Source organism: Dermacentor andersoni, chromosome 1 (assembly GCF_023375885.2).
Source record: "Dermacentor andersoni chromosome 1, qqDerAnde1_hic_scaffold, whole genome shotgun sequence".
Taxonomy (NCBI): Eukaryota; Metazoa; Arthropoda; class Arachnida; order Ixodida; family Ixodidae; genus Dermacentor; species Dermacentor andersoni.
In genome coordinates this window covers 116,642,082-116,667,776 of record NC_092814.1, presented here as the reverse complement: position 1 = coordinate 116,667,776, position 25,695 = coordinate 116,642,082, and the positions used below count along the sequence as shown (strand labels likewise).

Genomic DNA, 25,695 nt, shown 5'->3' with positions numbered 1-25,695 from the left:
CAGGGGTACAGTTCTAGAATTCCGCAATGTTGGCATTGTGAGCCAATCTGAGAGACTGTAACAGCCCTGTGAGCCAATTAGATCTGACAGAATGGTGAGTTCAACAGTATGCAAAGGTGGAAGCTTGGGCAGTTTAGCAGTGGTTCATTTCGATACTGCTCAGTGCTCTTTCACTCCGCGCCTGTCCCTTACTCAGTTCCTTAAATCTGTGTACACTATGAATACCATCAAAATTAATCAACCCTATGGCAGAATTTGACAAGTGTGCGAAATAGCACTGCACATTATGCGCAGCTCTTAGGCAACTGAGAAAAATCTAGAAACATTGGTGCACAAGGTGGGCCTGCACTTTGAAGAAAAAAGTTTAAGCACAAGGCCTTACTTTTGCTATTTATCCTTGTTTGATTTAATACGTAGCTCAAACCTTGCATCGCTGTCAACCTTGTGCCTAATCTCATGATTTTCAAACTATGCAAGCTGTCGGATGAATAAAAGCGCATGTTCTGGTTAGTTTTTTCGACACCTGTCCATATGGTGACAGATGGTTTCAAAAATTTTCAGTTTAAAAGAGATGGTGTCTAAGCAAAACACTAGAATAAAAATACAAGTGCTCTTCAGTAATGGCTACGTTTATTGAAATATAAGATTTACTTGCAGCAACACAGTGAATCTATTAAATTTGAATTGTGATACACACAGCTGCTGTGTGCAGAATTTCAGATTTAAAAAAATTAAATTAATAATAGCTAGAAATAAATGGCAGTGAACATAAAGAATATCAGGAGGAAGCATTAGTTTGGGGCCAGCTCTGATTTCCCTATACATGTATACATGCCAAATGCAGAAATGCTCTTGGACAATCACTTAATTGATATGAATTAAAATTGCTGCACTTAAGAAAGTATATTTGAGTCATTGTATAAGAAATTTTATATAGTTCCTGTAGGTTCATTACAATGTGCAAAAGTGAGTAAATTTAGATTTCACAATTATGCAACCTGCATATTGTAGTTTGTATAATGCAGATATAGATATGGTATAGCTTACATAAAATTGTCTCATTGCCTATGCAAGCCTTGCAAAAGTCCCATTCACAACTAGTTAATATAATTCAGATTGATGTATGAAACAGCCAAAGTATGATATAACAAAGATGGATGTAACTGATTACCAGATATTAATGAAGGCAGTCTAAAAGGTTTCGCGCCGATTCTAGCATGTAACAAATGTGTGCTTGTAACAAGCATAGGATATAATGTACGTATTTCTGAGTGAAGAGCATCAATATCAGTTTCGTCTGATTTAGACATACCACTTGATGCAGCTTACAGAAATGAGGTACTACTATATTGTTCTTTATTTCTGAAAGATGAGATGCTCAAACAAATATGAAAACACAGTGGCTCTTTTGCACTTGTTTCTTGATGTCCATTCAGGATTTTCTCAGTGTCAAAAAATATTCACAACACCTCAATTGCAGCATTTGTGGTCCCACTTAAAGACACTGCTTGTTTTTTAACTTTTTACCAGTCACTGGACACAAAAATCTGTACATAAGCACTTGTTCATGTATACTCATCCACGCTTCTGTCTGAAGCACTGAATCAGTGTGTTGCGATGAAAGGCAATCATGGGTAACATTTTAATGCCGGAATAAAAGGGAGACATACACACCACAATGAGTTATTGTGGTGTCTACGTGTCCCTTTTGTCCTTGTCTGCTGGGGCTAAAATGTTATCTAAGTTTGCATACCAGCAGGCCCAACACACAGCAGTGCCAAAGAAATCAATATGTGTGCATTACTGGCCAGTTCGAGGGACAACGCTTACAAACAGAGGAAGACACAAGGACAGTTGAGCCATACGGTAATATTCAGCCCAGGGCTTTGAACCTATACTCTATCTCACAAGTAATTTGCAGCACTACCAAAGGTATGAGACAATATCCTTGTTTAACAGAATACAGTTCTGGGTGTAACTGTCTTAACTATTGGTGAGGTTAGAGCTTTTGGTTGAAGTGTTAGAGCAATATGCCATATGTTAGACCCTCTGTATGTGCACGTCACATACCATGAATTATTGTGGCTGTTACCACCAGTAACCATGACCACATAGCAACATGGCAATGCCCACACAATCCACATCGCCTGCTTCAACCCAAATTCAAGCTTGTTACTTGCTCTCCACTGACAGCAAGAAATAAATGGTATAATTAGCCATTGCTTAGTCTCACTTTACACTAAGGGCGAAGCATGAGGTATGTTTTGTTCTTATATTACTGTGATCAGCTGTTTGTCTGACGCTGCCATGCCTACAGAGGAGACACCAAGCCATAAAAGAGGTGTGATTTTCACTTTGCAGGTGGTTTCCACTTAACAGCATTAGCACTGGTGATGCACTGATAATGAAAAATGATCTGAAAGCCGAATTGTTCCCTGCATTAATTTACTACTACACTCCAGTACGGTACATGGTGACAGTGGTAAGCAAACAACAGCTGGAGGCGGGGCAGACGATGCAGCACGAGTGAACAGACTTCGAGGGGTGTTCACCCTTAGTGTTGGCCAAGGAGGCAGCAAAAAACAGCTGAGAAAGAGTGTGCATATACGAAGCGAAGCCCACGGTCACATTCATGTAAACATGGCTTATGGTCATAGCACCAATACATTTGTTGCATCAATGCTCACACCTGTAAGCATGTATCGACAGGACAAACAGAAGATGATGCGGCACAGAAGATGATGCGGCACAGAAGAACACATCTTGAGGGGCATTTGCCTTTTTTAACGGCCAAGAAATCCTGCAGCTTCCACACTGTTACAAGGAACTACCGACAAAGTATAGCAACTGATGTGTTATGGATCTCTTTTTCTTTGCAACACAATGCCCAAACACACTGTTTGCAGATCTGTACAAATTACATGTTCAATGTCGACAACAACGCATGCTCAAATGTTCACAACAAAGAGGAACACTTGTGTTCATCTGGCAGCTATGGCCATGTCTGCCCTGTTCCAACACAGCACAAACCACCATACTGTCATGAACATGGCACCTTTTCAACAAAGCATCAACTGCAGTTGCAGCAACTCTTCAGTGCAGCACTACTGCTGTTGTGTTGACCCTAGTGTTATCGTGACCAGGAGCTCTCTGCGGCCTTGCCGTCGACACTCCAATCACCCTCGTACCATTTTCTCGCCTGCGTGCATAAGCATGCGTTAGCTAACACTTATGAACTTCGCACACTTTGTCTATTATTTATGAGAAGGCAAGAGACTATTAGAGACGGAACAAAACAGCATACCAATAGTGTCCTGCAGCTGCTAACTGCTTCAGCACAGAGTTAAGGTGCCAACTGCAGTGAAACTTCACTTCTGCTAAATTTGTTATAAATGAGTAGCACATACTACTGAAGCACTCCTGGGAAAGCCAAAGGTCTGGTAATTGCCTATTTTCTTATTAGCAGCCTTTAAACAGCCCTAAGAAGACAATGCGTACACCTGGTGATTAGCAGGTATGACATCAGTCCCAGCATGTTGCCTCAGAGATTTCTCAACACACTACAGGCAGCCGCAGCCACCGCCTTATCTCAGAGGTTATACTGAGGAGCTGTGTGTTCTCGATGATGCATCACTTTTGGTGAGCGATAATGGCGGCATTTTTTAAACTCAATTTCAGCATCAAAAATACATATTTTTGCTAGCTTTTCATGACACATCCACATATGCTTCAAATGTTAAGTTTTGCACATACTAGTACTGATGTGACAGTTTCGATTTGTCATATTTTTTTTGCATTAATTGAAGGTCTGAACTTTCTAGACCCTATAGGATATACTGGCGAGTGTCAGAATACCCTAAATAATTTAATGTAATATAGTACTTGCTCCTATGAACCAGCTTCGGTACATAGGTGGATGAAGCATGATGTCATGAAACACTGAATTGCTCCATTCCTGTGATCATGGTGTGTGCCACATGTGGATGCGGCAAGGAAAACACAATGGTTTGCTCTTTTATAAGCATTACTATCATACCTAACCTCTTGCTACATAACATCAGCAAATTTTGCTGTTATGATTTTATGATAATGTTTGACAGATCTCGCACTTCAAGACCAACTTTAGCATCAAATAAAAGTATCTTACATTTCTGAACATTAATACTTATTCTTTTATGCACAAGAAGTGAAGTGGCCGAGTTATCAAAACTTTGTAAATATGTGTCAGTACTCCTTTAAAGCATTGCAGAATACAGCACATTACCGCCTTACAGGGATAATCATGGTCACCGAGAAAAGGCAACATTAAACACTATTGAACACAGCTAAGCAACACAACTGAACTTTTATATAAAGAAACACAGATATAACGAATTATCAGATACATGTATAACGAAATAAATATGAACTGTGTCTCACCAATATTAGCGTGCAACAAATATACAGTTAGGATTTATGTTGGATGTAGCAAACATAATTTTGTGTCAGATACTGCTTTGTAATAACAAAGTTCAACTGTATACCATTACAACTGCATAGAACTATAATTCTGTTAGCAACAGAAAATTATGCCTCCATGTAACATACCATAACAGCTGCAGCAGTAATTGATTGGATTTTTTAATCCAGTGGCTACACCTAGCCTATAAGACGCACAGCAGCAATAACCTCTGGATTCATTTTGGCTGCATGGAGATTCTTTAACGTATTCTAAATCTCAATGAACAGATGCTTTGCATTACATTCCCATAGAAATGTTGCTGCCGATTCAAGCATGTCAAACTGTTGAGGGTGCCAACAGAACACATGTGCTGCAGCAGTTGTGAACAATCGGTGATAGGCAAATATGTGAAAGGAGTGAGGTACATGTGCAGCTTCACACATGATGTGAGGGGTCATGAGAGGAGTGAGCTGTACACAAGATGAAAAGTGCAAGCGTTACTCTTAGGGAAGTGGCCTCTGTGAAACCAATTATGTGTACCGGAGTGAAATTGGACAATTGTGCACTTGCTCCTAGCTATACTGGCAATAAATAGTGGCAGCACATTTCATATATGCTGCAGAACAAGAGCCACTCCAAATGTTCTCCAACACCCATCTTGCATCAGCCAACTACATCCTATGCCCGTAAATCTCTTGATCTTATTGCATAACCTACCTGTAAGTGATGCTCTTAGACAGGCTATCGGTTGCTGGATTGTTGATTCATGTTACCAGTGCAAAATTAAATTGGACACAGAAAGATGATGCAGACACAGTCAGTGTTTGTGGCATCTGTTCTTTTTGTGGCAATTTCTTTACCATTCATAACAACTGTGTTACTCTAATAGAGCACCGATAATCTCCAAAAATGTGATCTAACAAAAAACCTGAGGATACCTAAGCATTTCTTACGAGTAATGAATGTGAAGGCATAAATGTTCACTTGAACATCACTGAGCAGTCCTTTAAGTTTTGCGCTGCGAGTAATGTGCCAAGACAGTAGGTGCTGCAGCAGCAGCCTGCGCTGCCAAAACCGCATGCCACCGACATCCTGGGTGACAAGAAACCAAGGAAGCAGCAGTGGCCCCCCAAGGACAGCAGGCACCACGTTGCTGTATCCGTGCCGTTCAGGCATGCTGGTGACATAGCATCACGGTGATGCCCTCTCGCCTCAGGCAACACGTGGCGTGCTAACGCAGCAGCAGGTGTTCCGTTACGCCCGCTCTGCTCTGTCGAGGCATGCTCGTGACAAGGAAACTCAGTCAATGAGAATTTAGGTGCCATTTCGCTACTACAGACACTGCCAGCTTTTTCGCTCCATAGGCCATTTGATACTTTCGCATCAAAACATGTGACTCACTGGCTGCAGCTGCTAAGCCACTTCAGTGGGTCTTGTATTCATTTAGGCTGATGCTTTAAAAAGCAATGTTGCACATTGCTCATTGGCAAACCATTAATTGTCCTGCTGCTAAGTCGAACTTTAATATAACAAACTAAGTAAATATTAAGTTTTTCTCACCAGCACCAGCATGTAGCGAATATATGCTTGTAACAAATATAAATTTACAACAAAGGTATTCTCATGCCAGATGCCAATTAGTTATAGCAAGGATAGACTACCATTTTTATCCTCACAATGAGAGAACGTAACCACCTCAAAAAACACAAGCACTCTTCAGCTAATAAGAGTGGCTCTTCTAGCAATAATACAGTCTGTTTCCAGTGCATGGACTTTGCCTCCATTGCTGTGCTAAGGACAACCTGCCATAGAAGAGCATGTGTTTGCACATCATTCTCATTTCTGGGCTACCAACTTATTATTACAAGAGTGATGGCTTGCTTTGGCTACTTCCCCTGATTTTGTGGTTGGCAAACAGCTATCTAACAAAATAGAGGGTAACAAGAGTGAGGAGAGTAAATAGTGGAGAGGGAAGTGCATGCAAAGAGGGAGAGGGGATGAGGGCAGGCGCCAGGCCCTCATCCCTCTCCCATGAGAAATGCAGCAGGGTAACTGGAAAGCTATAGATGTATGTGACAATCACATTTCTTATTTCAGCCAGCATTTTATAACTATTATCTGAATTGAGAAAAGACAAAGTGAGCACCTTTGGCACCTTTAAGTAATTTATTGCACAAAACAGCACAATGACAATGATAGCACACCAAAAATGGCAACTGTGGTATGACAAGAAGGTTGGCTGAATCACAAAAACAGAATGAGAATGAGAAGACTTTATCAACTGACATCAAAGACTACAAATAACCGTCCTCAGATGGGGAACATCAACAATGACTTCTGTGCTGAAAGCAAATGACCATGCCTCACTAAGCCTTGAATTAACCCATTTTTAGTAATAACCATGACCATGCCAATTACTCCATAAACATATAGCAGGTCTCTATCATTTCTTCAACTCTCTTTCTACACCCGATATTCATGTCACTCTTAACCTGCCTACAAGAGCAATATAAAGTGTGCACTCTGAGTGGTACACTACGATGTGACATTGCAGATGCTCAAACTTGGTTCCTTAGGACATTACTGCTTTGCACAGTAAAACATAAAGAGCTGGGGACAGGCTTGGTACTGTTTCTGAAAAGAGCGCAACGACTGCCCGCCACAAAGAGGAAAGAATAAGGAGAGCACAGGAAAGCGAGACTGAGAAATTGCAAAAAATAAGAAGACAAAAGCAAGACAACAAGCCTACAGGGAGCGCTGGAAAATCCCTGTACGTGCTAATGCTCCATAAAAGCCAAGAATGATCTGCGGGAAACAGCGCTGCAAACAAGGTAGACATGCAAAACTGCAATAACAGCTTAGATGAATTGAGTCTCTAGCACTGAGAAAAGAAAAACAGAAAAAAAAAGAGGGCAGGGAGACACGGAGTACAGAGACACAGTACCGGATATTTTTCAACTTCAAACAATAAATGCTTTTGCTGCTTACCGGCACTGGTAGCTCAAAGGTGCAGTCAAAGTAACCGGCCAATGCAGTGACCTGTTGTGTGCCTGGCTGGAGATCCAGTTCAAAGTCACCAGCAAAGTCACTGTCCTCCATGCGGCACATGCTCAAGTCAAGGTTCTGCATGAACGACCCACGCAAACCAGGTAAGCATGATCAGCATGGAAAACCAGGCAAGAGATTGTCAGAATAAATGCGCAGCATAGAAGAGAGACAGAAAACTTCAATGAGGCAAAGGCAAAGCAGTTCAAAGACTAGTAGGCAAGAAAGGCAAGCTCTAATACAATGACTGTAGCAAGGCCAACTGCAATTAAATTTACGTTAGGCTAAATTGGTTATAAATTAGTAGTATACGCTATCAAGGCAGCTTTGGCAATTCTGTTGGAATGGTAATTCTCCAATTGTTTTAAGGACTTTTAAATAGCACCGTAGCAAACAATGAGTACCTCTAGTGCATTGCAGATATGGTACTGATCTTGGAACATGGCCCCCAAGATTTACAGTGTACTGCAGGCGCTTCCCAATCTCGGGCGTCATGCCTATGCTCAAGGCTGATTCTCAATGTTCCATGGGCTGCGCTATCACCAACGAGTAGAGATGGCAGTGTTCTTTACATCTACTTTCACTTCCTTTTTCTTCATTATTTTCCACATTCCAATTTGAACAACAGCTAATTTCCCTGATGGATGGATGGATGCAAAACATTAATAACTAATTTCCCTAATGCTTTCCTTGGATTCATTGTCTGTTGGCTTTATGTGATAAGTATTAAAACGGGTTGTTTTGATTTGGGAGATACTTGTTTCTTACTTGGAGATCGTCACATACGTATGGCTGTAGTCATAGATCTGCATTAAACAGCACAGAAGCTGCAGTGCTCATTATACGAAGTGATCCTTCAGTGCCTCAATGGTACGGAACAAGATGCGCTCATATACAGAAGCTAATGTACACTGAGTCACAAACACATGTAGGCAACGAGATAAACACAAGAGTTATCAGAAAAACAGAGACACTGCAGGGGGGCGCAGCAGCGCAGACGTTTGATTGACTAGGTTTAACGTTACCCATCAACGCCGTTGTGGAGGTCCGGCAATCGAACCGAGACCTCGTGCTCAGCATACCACCGAAGCCACAGTGGTAACATTTGCAATCGTGCACTCCGATAAGTAATGCGTCGGCATTTTTTGTTTTTGTTTTTTAACGCATTGCCGCCTGTTCGCTGCATTCTGTCCGTGCGTGCGTTATGCCATGCGCATAAAAATATACTAGTTTAAAGTCAAAGCTGTGTGTGTGTGTGCACATCTTTTTCATTTTTTTTTTCGTCCCTCGTCGCTCATCGCTGCTTCGCGTGCTTCCAGATTAACAGAACACAGCACTGCGATGTCACGACAAACTGGCAAGAAAAGAATTTCGCGCGAGCGATGTTTCAGAATTGCAAGCTTCAACAGCCGTGATTGGTGTAGGCCCGTGATCCGTGCATTGTGTTGAGGAACCAAGTTTACGCACGTGTTTACGGATGTAGTTGACCATATTGATGTGCCCCAAGCAGTCCAGCTGCAAGCGTTCGTTAAACCGCATCCTTGATGGATAATGCGTGGTCATGCGCGCACTGCTCGTACACGAGCTCCGAGGCGCGCACTTCGCCGCAGAACAGACACGCGCTGTCTTCGCGCTCGGCTGACCCACGCCGCATCGTTTTCGTCATCGGACATCGTACTACACATGATCGAGTGTACAAGTAAACCCACGTACGCCTGCAGATCACTCACCGCCGCTCCATTGAATAAAGAACCAACTGCCGCTCGTTCACGATAACTGTAAACCAACGTTCATGCACTACTTCAGTTTCACAGCTCCGCTCGGGAGATGGCCGAAGTGGCGGTCACGCGAACTAGTAGCGCTACGATCGCGTCTTTCGTCACTTCTACCACTTCTGGTTTAGCTTCTGATTTCATTTCGGTGGTGCTTGCTTCGTCTATCGCTACTGTGTCATGTCGTTGGCGTCGTGTGATGCGCCGGCGGTTTCTTCCGGTGAAAAGTTTCGCGCTGAAGCGTTTCGGCGTCTCATAATGGGAAGAAGTTCCCTATGCAGTTCTGCTTTGCCCACGGCTGCTCCAGCGGCCAGATGCAACGTAATGCTGGTGGTCACAATTTTTTTTTTCGCACCGCAACGACGGCAGAGCGTTTTTTATACCGAAACACATGCTGCACCGAAAGAAACAGTGCCCCACAGATAAGTCCGACGTGTGTGAACGTCATGTTGAGGACGACGATCTATATTTTAATTCTTGAGAACAAATATATATATTGATTCCAACGCTGGAAACATGGACGCTTGTTCACGGCACACGATTCCACGATTTAGTTATTCCCGGTCTTCACGAACACATCTCGAAGCTAATACATGTGATGCAAAAGCGAAATTCACCAACAGAAGCAGCTCGAGTGTCAAAATTGGCAGGCACTTCGGCGGAAGCTTGCTGGGATGCACTTCATGCACGTGACAAATGTTGTTACGCTTGCCTTTGAAATATGCGCTACTGACTGTGATCAACAAGCTTTCCGCCGTGATCTTGCCTTATGTACTCTGAAAGCGTAAATTTATTGAAGATGACACCATACAGCAGCGGTATGTGAATCGTTTTACGTGAATTCAGCAACTAGCTCGTAGATGGAATCTTTTGAGTTATGGAAAGTGTTGTCCGTGAAGAGTATCGCACCTAAATTGCTGCATGGAAAGCTACAACAATATCCACAAAATGCTATTTATAGTGGCTATACTAACTTCAAAATCATAATTAAAATCATCCTCAGAGAAGCAGACGGCTTAACGGTGTCAACTTGTGCGATGGATGGGTGGATGGATGTTATGAGCGTCCCCTTTGGAACGGGGCGGTGGCTTGCGCCACCAAGCTCTTGCTACACTCTTAGGCAAAGTTACACCCTTTGACTTGCCCCTTCTGCCACACAACAATAATCGCTATCTGCCTTGATGCGTTTCCTTTCTTTAACGCTGCGAGCCCGGTACTTTCCAGCAACGAACGGCACGCGCGTTATCAGCATAGAACGGTTTACACCCTTTGGAGTGCCCCTTCTGATAACGCGCGTGCCATTCGTTACTGGAAAGTACCGGGCTCGCAGCGTTAAAGAAACGAAACGCATCAAGGCAAATAACGATTATTGTTGTGTGGCAGAAGGGGCAAGCCAAAGGGTGTAACTTTGCCTAAGAGTGTACTATGCTGCCTAATATCCTACCTAGGTTAACCAATGAAGAAAAAAAAAAACACTATGAACTACCACGTCCAAATTTTCTGATCCCCTATTGCGAACTGTGCTTTTGTACATCTCCGTCTTTTGTCGTTTCCCTACTTTTCTTCCACCAATCCTCCAGTCGCCTCTTACTAATGTCTATTGCGGACATGTTTGCTTTACCACTGACCCCTCTGAACCCAAGGGCTTCAAGGAGGCCAGTGGTGCCTAAATCGACCGCTGGGTAGACGTCTTCACATTCTAATAAAATATGCTCCGTCGTTTCCCTAGCTTTACCGCAGCAAGCACATGCTTCTTCTTCCTTCTTATATCTCGCTTTATAGGTGCGTGTTCTAAGGCATCCCGATCTCGCTTCGAAAAGTAATGAGCTTCCCTTTGAGTTATCATAAATGGTTTCTTTCCTAATTTCGTTTTTTTCCTCTTAAGTAGTTACTCATGGCAGGTTTCTTTTCCATTGCCGCCACCCATGAGAATAATTCAGCCTCTCTGACTTTCCGCTTGACCTTTGTTGCTGTGTTGCCCACCCCACAGGCCGCATACTTGCTGGTAAGCTTCCTAGTTCTTTTCCTCCACTGTGAATCAATGTTTTGCCTGTACAGATACCTGAACACTCTCCCAGCCCATTTACTTTCCTCCATATTCCTCAGCCGTTCTTCATACTCAATTTTACTGCGAGCTTCCCTCACTTCAAAACTAGTCCAGCCCATATCCCCCTGCACAGCTTCATTTGTAGTCTTCCCGTGAGCGCCCAATGCGAGGCGACCCACTGACCTTTGGTTCCCGTCGAGTCCTGATTGTACCCCTGATTTAAAGCAAACAACCGCATTTCCAAAAGTAAGTCCTGGAACCATTGCCCCTTTCCACATACCTCGGAGGACCTCGTACCTATTGTATCCCCATAGCGCTCTGTGCCTCATTATGGCTGCATTTCTCTTCCCCTTGACTGTTATGGTTTTTTCCTGTGTTTCCATATATCCATTGCCTTCGTTTATCCATATACCAAGGTATTTATATTCTGTTACCCGAGGTATTTCTTGGCCCTGTATCTCCACTGTCTGTTCACTGTTTTCATTGAATACCATAACACCTGATTTTCTAACACTAAATTTCAAACCTAAATTGTTGGCTTCCTGTCCACAGATATTAGCCAGACGTTGCAAATCGCTTTGCTTGTTAGCGAGCAACACAATGTCGTCCGCATAAAATAAACCTGGGAGTTGCGGCTCTATTACTGTACCTGCCTGTTTGTATGAGAGATTAAACCCGATATTACTTCCTTCCAGCGCCCTCTCCATCCTCACCATGTACATCATAAACAGCAGCGGGGATAAAGGGCACCCTTGCCTCAGTCCCTTGTTGATATGAACTTTCTCCTCGCTCCTCAACCCTTCCCATTCAACGCAAACGGTATTTTCTAGGTAAATCTCTCTCAAAAGCTGTAGACAATCGTTACCTAAGCCTTCCCCTTCCAGAATATCCCACAAAATGTTGTGGTCTACGTTGTCGTAGGCTCCTGTAATGTCTAAAAAGGCCACATACAACGGTCTGCTTTCTGCTTTTGATATTTCAATACACTGAGTAAGAACAAACAAGTTATCGTCCAAACGCCTACCTATTCTGAAGCCATTCTGAAGCTCTCCCAAAATGCCATTATTCTCTGTCCATGCTTGAAGCTTTAATTTGATTGCCTGCATTGCTAGCCTGTATATTACCGATGTAATGGTCAACGGTCTATACGAGTGAATTCTGTCTTTCTCCCCCTTACCTTTATAAATTAAGTTCATTCTACTTTGTCGCCAACTGTCTGGTATTCGTCTATCTTTTAAAGTTTTTTTCCACTGCTTTCACCAGAGCTTCCTTACTTTTTGGTCCCAGTTCATTTATCAGCCTAACGGGAACCTCGTCTAGCCCTGTGGCTGTGCGCTTAGGAATTTTCTCTTCCGCTTTCTTCCAGTTTAAATTTGTAAGCACCAGTTCCTTTTCCACTTGGGTCTCTTTCATGCTCTTTTTTTCTTCAAATACAACCTCGTCCTTGCCTTGGAAAGATTCGGCTGTTACTTTTTGGATGTAATTTATTGCTGCCTCTCCTTCCAGTCTGTTTTCATCTTCGTCTAGGATATGTTGTTGTATTGTTGTTGAGTTCCTGCCTAATAATTTTATGTGATTCCAAAATATTCTAGGTGCGGCCTTCTTTTTCTCACGTATTTCTGACAACCAACGTTCACTTTCCCCTTTTAATTTTGCTTGCACCAGGATTTGAACCACAGACTTTTTCTCCCGGTATATTTCCCATTTACTGGTTACTTCATCCTGTGGCAACTGCGCCTTCTTTGCCTGCCTGTGCTCTTGATATGCTTTCTGTCGTTCGGCGATCGCTTCTCGTATCTCCTTGTTCCACCAGCTTTTCGGTTTCTTTTTTCCTTTCCAACGAACATGTTGTTTCTCTTTCCGTATTTCTGTCGTTACTACACTTAGAAGCTCACCATATTCCCACCCCTTACTTGGCCACTTGCCAAGTTCTTCCTCAACTCTAGTGACTATACTTGCTATTTGTTCAGCGTTCAAATTTGGACTGGCCATTATGCTTCCCTTGCTCTCTTTCCCAACTACATATCCCATATTCAAAATGATGCGTTTATGGTCACTCTCTATGCTGCTAAACCCTTCCTCATCGATGACCATTTCTCTCAACTTATCATGAATTCCTTCTGTCATCAGACAGTAATCAATGGTCGATTGCCGGTTTCCCACTTCCCACGTGATCTGTCCTTCACACTTAGGCCCTGTATTCACGGTCACGAGGTTATGTTGCTCGCAAAGGTCTAGCATTGACTTCCCGTTATTGTCGGTATAGCCATCTAAATCCTGTATGTGGGCATTCATGTCACCTAATAGGACAATCTCAGCACCATTCCCGAAACCCTTAATACCAGCGCTTATGCATTCCACTAACTCTTTATTCTTCTCTGTGCAATTTTTTCCGCTCCACAAATACGTAACTCCCAGCCAAGTTTCTTTCCCACTCATTGTACCTGATAACCAAAAATGCTCTTGACATTGTGAAATTACTCTTTTCCATTTGGCTCCCTGATGGATGAGCATTCCGACTCCCCCTCCCTTTCTTTCCGACTTAGTTCTGTTGCACCCTTCCCATACATAATTCTCAATAACTGACGGCTCTTCTGAGTCTCTAAGGTGCGTTTCTGTAACCGCATACACCCCTATTTGTTCTCTATGTAACTGCTCCTCAATCTCTGCCCACTTTTCCTTTCTTCTGCCGCCCTGCATGTTTATGTAGCCTATTGCATGGCGAGCTCTTGTTCTTGCTTTCCTCCTTTTTCTGTTATCGACGGCGATGCTCTTCTGATGTTCCCCTAGAGGACCTTCTTTACTACTACCTACTCTGACCTCCTGAGCGCCCGCGGGCCCCCTAAAAAAGCAACAGCGCGACCCCCAAGTCGCCAGCCCACTTCTCGTGCTAGCCTGTAATTGAAGTGGATCCCATCTCGTTTAAAACCACCACAACTTCTCACTTCTCTGTTTACTTCGACAACCTCGAAGCCTTTCTCTCGGCTCATTTTCCATATTGCCTCATTGGCAGCCATTACGGCTCTTTCTACGTGACTGTCACGCACAGGCACCTCCGGCACCGTGCACACCACGATCTGCACCTGAGGGGATAGCTCGCGCAAGTCGTCCACCCCCTTCGCCAAGCGCTGGGCTAGTCCGCGATCACCCGAAGCGCACGACACCTGGCGATGAAAAAGCGGAAATGACGTATGGTTTGCACCCGCTCATGGGAAGCCGCCATTTTCGGCTAGACAATTAAGCACGGCCTGGTGTGCATAACGTCGAGCCAAAGTAGAACAGCGACATACAAGATCATATGTGCACCACAAACAGTGTAGTGCAGTACTTGCAAAAGCTTGCGAACGTTATGTCTTGCTGTAGAGGCAACTCTGTGTTCGAGCAAGCCTCCTAACACAACCCTCGAGCGACTACCGAAAGATAAGTATGGGCAATACGATGAGGAAAAATGCTTGTAGCTTCAAATGTACGAGATTCTGTACCCCCCACAAGCCTCTTTATTCCCAGAGATATGAGGTCATTCAAAACAATCCTTGACATGACGAAACAAGTTTTATGTGATCATGCGCATTCATCATCATCATCATCAGCCTGGTTACGCCCACTGCAGGGCAAAGGCCTCTCCCATGCTTCTCCAAATACACCGGCCATGTACCGCATGCGCATTCACTTGACAAAAAAGCAAAGAAAAATGAACGATATAAAACGACCGTTTACAGAGTTAAAACATGTTGGCGGGCTGGTTGGAATCCATGGTAGAGTGTATAAGCGCGACTGAACGAGGACGTAGAAAGAAACACACACAGACACAGCGCTTCACTTTCAACTATTGATTTTATTTTCGCACGCATCGATAAATATATACCGTGCGATCGGAAACAACCGTAACAACAAAAAAGAACATTCAGTGGTGCATTTCGATGAACCGTACACGGGTGCAAGGAATGGGGAAACATGTACTGCAATGGTCACAAAGATAAACCGAGGAATCGTATCTCCTTTTCCGATAGTGACACCGAAGGCTTGCTTACGCACTTTTGCTCTAATTTTGCAATCTCGTAGGCCTCCACAATCTCCCTCGTCATCCTGCTATGAGCCTTATACAGAATGGAAGTGCTTTCAAACATGGGCTTGCAGGAACAATCTCGGCAGTGAATACCCAAATGACTCGAGGTTACCCTAGTGACGTTATATCGATGCTCTTTTAATCTTTCATTGATGTATCTGCCGGTCTGACCAATATACGTTCTTCCGCATGAAAGTGGATTGCCATAGACAACGTTATGAGTACAGGTTACAAATTGTTTGCGATGTTGGGTAGAACATGCGTGCCTTTTGTTATTCTCTGTGTTAACCTGTTTGCATAGCTTCTATAGACACTCAGGGGCAGAGAATATACAATGTCCACCCCGGATTTGGGTAAAGAATTAAATAAAATTATGGGGTTTTTACGTGCCAAAACCACTTTCTGATTATGAGGCACGCCGTAGTGGAGGACTCCGGAAATTTCGACCACCTGGGGTTCTTTAACGTGTACCTAAATCTAAGTACACGGGTGTTTTCGCATTTCGCCCCCATCGAAATGCGGCCGCCGTGGCCGGGATTCGATCCCGCGATCTCGTGCTCAGCAGCCCAACACCACAGCCACTGAGCAACCACGGCGGGTGTTCGCCGCTATTCTTCTGAGGTTATGTGAAATGCAATGAATGTATGGTACCACAGCAACTTTCTTTGCTCTAGCATTGGCACCGCTTCCATTCGACGCGTTTTTGCACTTCCTGCAGCTTAAGCCCTCCGCGACAGAAGTGAGCATACGTATCGGGTAAGCAGAATCTGCCAGGCGCTTGGCCTGATCTCTGAAACTGGCTTCCATTTTGTGGTCACATAACTTCGTCAGAGAATTGTTGTCAATTCTTGTTTTTGCATATTATTTTGAATATATATATATATATTTCTTGCGGTATAGAAATGAGTCGTAGCAACATTGCGGCGCCTTTGCGGTTGTCACTATTTCGCTTAGCTTTTTCTCTACACTCTTAAGCAAAATTACACCCTTTTTCCACAACGATAAACGTCATCTGTCTTGTCCGCATTTTCTTTCTTTAACCCTGCGAGCCCGGTACTCTCTATTGGCCTCGAGCTCCACCACTGGAAAAGCTGGCGCCACCGTCGGCGTGACGTGCTAGGAGGGATCACGTGGACATAGCAGCCGCGTCGGCTGCTTCGGGAGCGCCGAAGCGAGCTGAAAACGAGTTTAAATTCCCTCATACGCTGCGGTCCTCATTTAATGGCGAAATTTTCCCGCTTCGAGTGTCTCCTTTACAACGCTTGAAAGCACTACAATAGGTAGTGGCTGCCTTAGAAGGCACGCAACATGGTAGGCTACTGCTCGGTGCCGCAGGGCCGGACGCACGTAACGGAGGCCGGTGTCAGCCTTATTCACACGTAGCCGCAGGACAAGAAGCTGCGTGAAGCTTGGCTCGCGAAACATAAGACCGGCAAACAGTCATCGGCTACAACTCGGTTATGCAGCAAGCACAGACGCGAGAAAGATTTCTGCTACGGCGCCCGGTCTGCGATGTTCTGAAAAGGCGCACTGAGACGCTCGCCCGAGTCCGCTGCCCGACTAATGTCATGACGGTTTGGTCTATGAACTTGTCGATGCTATAGATACTGGCAAGTTCAGCGGAGTGGAAAGGCAGCGGTACGAAGCACATTTAAAAAAAGCATGGCATATGGTCATGTTTAATTGTGTTATGGATTAATGCACTGGATTACAAAAAAAGGAGGAGCGGGAAATTGCACGCTGGGAACACCGATAAACATACAGTGCGACGCAACTCGAGAAATAATATTGAAAGGTCAAAGAATTTAGAAGAAAAAAAAAGGATTGAATCGTCGCGACGGCACATCACAGTCCCCGTAGGCGTCGAAGTCTCTACAATGAAATTATTTCTGAAGAGCTCTGATAGCGCACACGCAACAATGGTTGCTTGTATACTGTCAAATGCTCATATTCTGCGGCCTAAAGCTCATGGCACGGTGCGAAAACGCGCGCGCGGAGAAAGCGAAACAGTGCGCGGACAAGCATGCAGACGCGCAGTCGGTCGCTGCGAGTCTGCACGATCGCTGCATTGAGGCTTTGTTCTATTACGCTCCATTTAGTTATACAAACACTATACGAACATATTTAACATAGTTTGCTCACAACGTTTACCTACCTTTCACGCAAGAAGCCGGTTCGGGAGACTCCATCGCGGCGACCGCGCGCAGTGGCGTTCACTATACGTATTCGCTAAAGAGATAGCGTCTGTAAACGATTGTGTGCTTTCAGTTTGCCCAAGGTTATTATTTAGACAGTAAAAAACTTCTCTCGTTTCGAAAGTACTTACAGAAATGTCCGGGAGAGCTCACGCGTGGTGTTTTCAGTGAGCGCTGACAGCAAAACCTATGAGGAGCCCGCCGCGTGATCCCTCATACTACGCCAGCGAGGCGCTTCCGATAGATGGCGACTCCGTAACTCCTCGCCGCCAATAGTAACGAACGGCATGCGCGTTATCTGCATGACACAGCATTCCCGACAGGAAAGTAGCGGGCGCGGCGTTTTCAAGAAAGGAAACGCAAGCAAGGCAGATGGCGATTATCGTTGTGTGGCAGATATACACCCCAAAGGGTGTACCTTTGTCTACACTCTTAGGCAAAGGTACACCCTTTGGGGTGTATATCTACCACACAACGATAATCGCCATTTGCCTTGCTTGCGTTTCCTTTCTTAAAAACCCCGCGCCTGCTACTTTGTCATGCTTATTACGCGCATGCCGTTCGTTACTGGGAAGTACCGGGCTCGCAGCATTAAAGAAAGGAAATCCGGACGAGAGAGATGACGTTTAATGTTCCGTGGCAAGATACAACCCAAAGGGTGTAATTTTGTTTTAGAGTGTTGGTTAGTACCGATGAAAAGCAGTGGCCGAAGAAATATAAAGAAGTGAACAGACGACGCGCGGTACTCTGGCGCCATCTCGGTCTTAGCGATCGTCGCAGACCCGGCTAGAATTCATCGCAAGGTAGATTCGCCCGCACGGGCGATGGCGCGGCAAACCACGCGCACCGCTGTTCGCGCCGACAGCACTTGTGTTTTCGGTGATCTGTGCGACAAGACTCGCCGTAAACTGCAATGTTTTAGCTTCATTTTTTTACTTTCTCCCTTTCAAACGTAAGAACCAGACAGAAGCGAATATCTCACTAGAGGGGGATCGCGCAGTGCGGCCAAACCGGCTGTGCGCGCTTGTCAATGGGTGATGGCTGGACGGCGCGTACTATACCTTCACTTATGCTTGGGCCACGCGTTCCGCTGTTCAAGTTTCATTTGACTCTGATAGTACGCGTTAATTCGTGTCAGCTTTAAAGTGTGTGTAGGTTAAGATGCGGCGGTGGAGCACTCACAAAGAAAACGTACGGTCGCCCGCTCGTTCACTGGCTGGTTCGTTCGTTTAGTCGAGCTGTTAGCTCGTTCGACCACCATGTCTTTGAGACGCACGTAATGCGACAACAAATGGCGCCTCAATTCAACAACTGCATCATTTCACTTACCGCAATTTCGGCCGCGTCATAGTGCTGCAATTATTTGTGCAGTCATCACTTTACTAAAGTCATATCTCGCAAATGTTATTTCGGAGTGAGCGCAACCGTCCTCAATGCATGCACCTTAGTGCAACTCGGATCGCGACAAGTAAGTCACTTCGTGAACGGACGAGCGAACGCACGATGAAATGTTATTCGTGATGAGTCACTAACCTGAAAAAAAAATAATAATGCACTTCCTTGAGCCTGAATTAATCGCTGTTGCCGCATTACCGCTTCGCAAACGAATACTAAAAAACTGATTTCATTTTCTATATACGCTGAATCCCGACTCGATGATCGGCCGCGCGTATTTCTGTCGACTTTGAGGCACGAGAAACATAATAGCACCAGCGCCCACCTCTGAGCCTTTGCGCGTGCTTAGAAGATTGGCAAGCACGCACGTTGGCGGCAGTGTAGCCATAGAATAAAGAACCAACTTTGTGTAGCTTGTAATACTTTTTCGAACCTTCAGAGCAGCGATCGTTCGTGCCCTCTGTCGGCCTTTGTACGTCATAGCCGATGTGCGCCGCGCCGCGAATTCACATGGTAAGGACGGCGCGGATTATTTAGGCTACTGAGGGCTTGCTGGAGGTCAGGATGTTGGCATTCGATCGTAAATATGTTATTTACAACCATTCGCAAGAGTATCTTGTGACACTCACTTGACAAATGTTGCGTACCTAATTGTAGCGCATGCGATACATTCGCAATCGTCATGGCACAGTGTTAGCGCTCGTTCAGATACCTTAAAAAATAATTATCAAAACAGGAAAAGAAGCTGCAGTCAATGAATTTGTATAACCGTCCGAGTTCTATGCTGTACACGAAATTACTCGGAGCTAGAAAACCAACGCGAATGCCTAAAGCGCACCGCCTTGCTATGCGTGCATTCACTCTGCAAAAGGTCGTCTGCTACGCTCGAACCTGGGGCCGAATCTTATACGGTTCGGAAAACGAACCGGTCACTTCACCGCTTATGTGCCACTCCCAAGCCGGTAGTGGAAGAAGGGGAGGACGCGACCGATAGATGAGAGGGTGCCACCTCTGAAGTGTACGTAATTCTATGACGAGCTAATCGAGGAATTGCAGAATGTTTCTGCTTGCTAAATAAATGTAAAATATAAATTAAATATTATACGGCAAGTTCTAAAGTATAAACGTGCGGTGCCGGGCGTTGGTTCTTAGAAACACCTTTACTAGCCAACTATATCAATTTTTCTTCTTTTTTCGCCCTTTGTCATCGGATCGGACATGACTCGCTCGCCGCCGCGCTGCCGCTATCCCTGCGATCTGCCCCACGGCGCGTCGCGGGATAGAAGCAATGGAACTTGAAATCGAACATTACGATATACGGGCCCTGCATTGCCCGCGCGAAGTAAAATCGAAGAGTGTGGTGCTGACGGTGCGCGCTGTGCTGTGAAAGTGAGGAACAAAGTGCGGCACTCCCGAACTAGAGAAAAACGGGCAGCCAAATAAGAGATCTCCACAATATCTTCGCGTCCCGACTGTATAGTTTTACTAGCCTAACGAAGGAAGCGCTGGACCAGCCTAGGTTGAACCTTTCTGATTGCTGAACGGCGATCTGCGAGCTATTCACACTGGCGATAGCAGTGGGAATTCGATCTCACCATGCAAATGTCTCCTTGGCATTGGCTTTGAAGCGTAGGTCACAGGAAAGCTGACCCAGCCCTTCTACCGGCCAACACAGTAATTGCGAGAGCAACTTCGTGGACACTGTCGGCAGCAGAGATCTAGGTCATTCCGATGAATGCTTCGCTTCCGACCGATTTCTGGGAGCTGCAGGCCGGTGGCGATGAACCGCAGCGCGCAATTCCGTCCTCTGCGTGGAATGACCATTGGTACGCTTGCACCCGAGTCTCCTCCAATTGATGGCATAGCCTGCAAAAGGCCTACTTAGAAAGCCGGCAGGGGCGGTGCAACTCATTATCCGTCATTTCTTCGAACGCCTATCGCACTTCCAGCCGTGGTCGACACCGATAGAGCAACGCCAAGCAAACGACAAAGGCAAGTAATAGCCTCCGATACAACCAACGCACGCGCGCGTGACGCCCGCGTGTCTCCGGGGTCGCGCGACTGGCGCGCGCGGCCAGGGTCGCGAGCCAACAGCCAAGCCACAGCACGGAACCCAAAGCGGACTACCCCTTCGCCGGTTCCGCAATCAGCCAAAGGCGGTTCGCTTTGGAAATGATTGACAGATGCGTGACGTGATCGTAATTTGCGGTGCCGCCCCGCTGTTTCTGACGGTCTCTGACGCAAGCAAAATGTTGACCAATCAGATGAGGCCAAGTGAACCGGTTCCTTTCTGAACCGTTATAAGGTTCGGCCCCCGGTCGTACGTTGGCGGCAGTGGCGCAGCCAGAAATTTCGTTCGGGGGGGGGAGGGGGCTCACATTGCAGCTCGGTCTCCTCCTTAAGAGCAAGCTTTAGCTCGGGTGCACGTATACATGTAGAAGAAGAATTCGTTTTTCTCGGCAACCAATGCACCAAATTTGACGAGGTTTGTTGCATTTGTTGAGAGGGCACGGCGAGACCATCGTAGATGCAGCCATGAACCGCCTTATGTTCTTTGTACAGGTCACGCTGACCACTTCAATCCTGTGCGCATCATCAGTCAACTCATCTTGCAGTCTTGATGACGGAATCGTTCCTGTCGACCACGTGGCTGCCGATATCAACCGAGGCTTGGTCACGCAATCTGCTCATCAGCCCCGACCTACAGCGCCACCACTGACAGTACAAATACCCGGGCAACTCAAGCGCACCTTCAGAGGGCACGGCGAGACCATCGCAGATGCAGCCATGAACCGCCTTATGTTCTTTGTACAGGTTCGTCCTTATTATCCATGTCGTTGCTTTCGTAGTGATGATAGGTGTATTATCATCCAGCCGTGCCCTCAACAGTGCATTTCCTTACGTGATGATGCATGGAGTGTGCTTTTGCTGTTGCTTGCTGGTGATATTGAGCAATATCCCGGACCTTCTAGGGATGAGATTAAGCTTCTTCTTTCCGATATGTCCTCATCCTTACAAGCATCTATTAATAACCTAGCTACGTCGCATTCCGATCTCGAAAAATCTATGAGCGCCCGTTTCAATGAATTAAATGATACGCTAAAAGTGCTCGCTCAGCATACCGAAGCAATCGGCCAATTGCAATCTGAAGTTGCTTCTCTTAAGAAGGTGATCAATGCGCAACAAAAGAAATTGGACGATTTTGAAGACCGAAGTCGGCGTTTCCGAAGACCGAATTCCGTTGTTTTTGGCCTTCCTGAATCTGATCATGAGAGTCCGAGCACTTTAAACCACGCAATTACTGAACACCTAATCCGCGCAAAGCTGGGATTATCGGTCAGTACCGTAGAAAGGGTGCATAGAATAGGAAAGAAACGGCCTGATAAACATAGACCAGTCATAGTAAATTTCTTTGATTACAATGAGAAACTGCGCGTCCTACACAATTCATTCAAACTGAAAGGCTCAACCATTTCTCTTAGCCACGACTTTTGTGTGGCTACTTTAAAGAAACGTTCCAAACTATGGCAACATGGCAAACAGTTTAAAGCTAAAGGCCATAAAGTTTCTCTGGACTATGAGCGACTTCGGGTAGACGATAGCGTTTACGTTTGGGATGAGGCCACCTCGCAGCCAGTTATGCTACCTCAGACTAATTTCCCTAGAACTGGTCCTTGATTGCAAACAGAGACGCTCCGTTTTATCTTGCTTAATGCAAGAAGTCTTGCCAACAAGTCGACCCAGTTAGAATATATCCTCATCCTCTATGACCCACACATTTTGGCAGTCACAGAAACTTGGTTGACACCGGAGATAAATGACTGGACAGGAGGCGATTGTTCGCGATACATATATACGGTATTTGGGGCCATACTTATGGGGCAGGTATACGGAAACTGGTGCTTTTCAGCAATGATATGATATAGATGCATGTCTTGAGCACTGACGGCATGGCAGCTGGACACCCACCGTGGTGGCGCAGTGGATGTGGCGTTCTGCTGCTGAGCACGAGGTCGCGAGTTCGATCACCGGCCGCGGCGACCGCATTTCGGAGGCGGAAAGATGCAAGAACGCTCGTGCACTTAAAGTTAGGTGCCCATTGAAGAACCTCAACGCGCCAAAACTCATCCGGAGCTCTCCATACGGTGTCCCTTGTGGCCGCCCATCGCAGTTTCGAGACGTTGAACCCAACAATAACAATTTAAATTGCAATGGACAATGCGCAAAATTTTGGAATCTGGCGGCCTTACTTCCTCACACAGCTCTGCATTTCTTGAAAAATGAAAAGGGAATGCCATAGCCGAGTGACACACGCACGCACAAGGAAATATTTCTTGTTTTTGAGCAAACTGCAGCACGGGGGTTCGGGAAAAAATGTCGTAGGAAAAAACGGCCTCGGATGAAATGTCTCCGCGTGAGAAGTGCGTTACAATTCTGGAGTTCTACGTGCCGAAACCAGGATCTGATTCTAAGGCATATGCCACAGTGGGATACTGCGGATTAATTTTGACCAGCCGGGGATCCTTAACGGGCACCCAAGTCTAAGTAAACGAGCGTGTTTACATTCCGCCTCCATCGTAATGCGGCCACCGCTACCGTGATCAAACCTGCGACTTCTAGCCCGGCATGGCAATGCCATTAAGCTGTCGTAGCGGAGTCCTTTGCTTCTGAAACACCAGTTAAAAAAAAAAAAAAACGCCACCTCAATGGGTTCATCTGGAAACGAATTGTAAAGTTACACTTCAATGTCCAATTGGATTTGACAATTGGTGTAAAATTTTCCATTTGGTCTCCCAACTGGAATGCTTGTTATTCCCAATTTGCTGTACGCATTCCAATTGGGGACTGCTAACTACGAACTGACAATATGTTAAAATTGCCCCCCCCCCCGCACACACACACACACATACACACACACGAAAAGCAGCCCATGTATGCACGGGAGCACAGGGGCACTTTTAATCACTGCATGGTTACGCCTTTATTAAAATAGTAATGATACGGATACAAATAACTTTATTGAAAGGATCCTGAGAATCGCCGCTTCTTAGAGCGTAATGATTATTATTTTTCATTCAACTGATACAATTCGAAGAGACCGCGCCGCTGCCAGCTAGGCGTTGACAGCCATTTTTCCGCAGTGGACACCGTTTGATGTGATGAGGCTGAGCGAGACGAGCTTCACCGCAGGGTAAATGTGACGCAGGGTTTGTCACCCAGAGTATTGGGTCCCAAATTCTAAAACTACATTGTCCTTCTCATTTTGCTTGTTTCCGTGTTTTGTACGCATTCCTTTCCGTAACATGGTATGGACCCGCCGTGGTTGCTCAGTGGCTATGGTGTTAGGCTGCTAAGCACGAGGTCGCGGGATCGAATCCCAGCCACGGCGGCCGCATTTCGATGGGGGCGAAATGCGAAAACACCCGTGCACTAAGATTTAGGTGCACGTTAAAGAACCCCAGGTGGTCCAAATTATTCCGGAGTCCTCCACTACGGTGTGCCTCATAATCAGATCGTGGTTTTCGCACGTAGAACCCCATAATTTAATCTAGTCTTAAAATGAGGAAAAGGGAAAAGAAATATTTAGTACATCATATTTAGAAGTTGGTCATTTTTGGAGTCTCTCAATTGACCTGCACAAACTTAAATCGGGTCCCGCGTGCTGTAATGACCAATCAACTGCGCGTTCTTGTGGGAGTTAGGTAAATACTCGATGGAGTACGCGTGCCCAGTTCGACCATGGTATATATCTCTATATTCTCTGCTTGATCACGGCCGCTTCCTTCCGCGCTGGAAAACGCCAAGCAAAAAGAGTTTTTTTTTCTTTCTTTTTTACACTGGCCCGCAAGCGTTTCTGGTATGCGGACTTGCTACCTTGGGAACGTAAGTGCTGAGACCGTCTCTCAGTTGGCGACAATTATTCCTAGCAAACGGGGATGGTATTACCGCTGGTTGCAGAATTACTGCAAGCGATACCGGTATTGGAGTCGCCACCACAAACAGCGAAGTGCTGGGGCCGTGTCACGGTAGCAATTATTTCGCATAGTAAGAGACTGAAGCACAAAGACGGTCTTGTCGCTGGTCGCAGGTTCTTCGCAAGCGTTTCCGGTATGTTGACTTCCTACCCGGAATAGGAGGTAGCGCATTCAAAGGCACTTGTCTTTGGCACGCAACTCGTCAAGCAGGCCGGCACTAGGAAGCGTTAAGAACGGCCCGATGACGTGCAAGTTTTGCCTGCCATTTGCGACAGCAGCGGCAACCTTGTCTCGGAACGCCACCGATACGCTCTAGCCTCGTCGCCATTGTGACTAAACGGGCTCGACGGACTAACTATTGTTACTGAGCCCGCGGGAACGTCTACTGAGACCCCTTCCCACGCGCCGACCAAGACGCAAGACAATGGGCAGCCGGCGGGCGCGCTGCGGGGGTCAGCTCGGGGAATAAAAGGCCCCTACGGTGCCTCGTCAACTTGCCTACGGTGCTTCAACTCGCCTACGGTGCCTGGACGGCCGTTTCCGTCACCTGGGTATCGGGGGAGGTCCGAGTGTTTATAAACCGCTGTTGTGCGGCTGCTCAGGACACTCTCTCAAGCAGTCATGTTAGGCTGATGTACTTTTCTAAGTACAGAGCCTGTAGATACTGTAAATAAACCCATATTCCTCGTTCTCGATGAAAAGCAGCCCTTCCCTTCATCAACGTCCTCAGCATGGGCCAGCTACCTTCTAATTCATGCC

At 45.7% G+C, this 25,695-nt stretch overlaps 1 protein-coding gene across 3 annotated transcripts; it reads right to left on the bottom strand.

Moving 5' to 3' along the window:
- Positions 1 to 1,339: 1,339 nt before the first annotated feature.
- LOC140216386 (uncharacterized) lies at positions 1,340 to 9,344 on the bottom strand. 3 transcript variants are annotated; one of them, XR_011893039.1, is made up of 3 exons: positions 9,217 to 9,334; positions 7,430 to 7,564; positions 1,340 to 3,199 (listed from the first exon to the last, which is right to left on the bottom strand). XR_011893039.1 is itself a non-coding variant. In XM_072286740.1 (3 exons), exons 1-3 carry the CDS (start codon positions 9,047 to 9,049, stop codon positions 3,131 to 3,133), a joined length of 300 nt encoding a protein of 99 aa, XP_072142841.1. In that variant the 5' UTR covers positions 9,050 to 9,334; the 3' UTR covers positions 1,340 to 3,130. The 3 variants fall into 3 exon arrangements, 2 of the variants coding, with proteins under 2 accessions (XP_072142841.1, XP_072142839.1); XM_072286740.1 differs by having other exon boundaries at positions 8,954 to 9,334; XM_072286738.1 differs by lacking the exon at positions 1,340 to 3,199 and adding an exon at positions 3,206 to 7,261 and having other exon boundaries at positions 8,954 to 9,344.
- Positions 9,345 to 25,695: the final 16,351 nt, after the last annotated feature.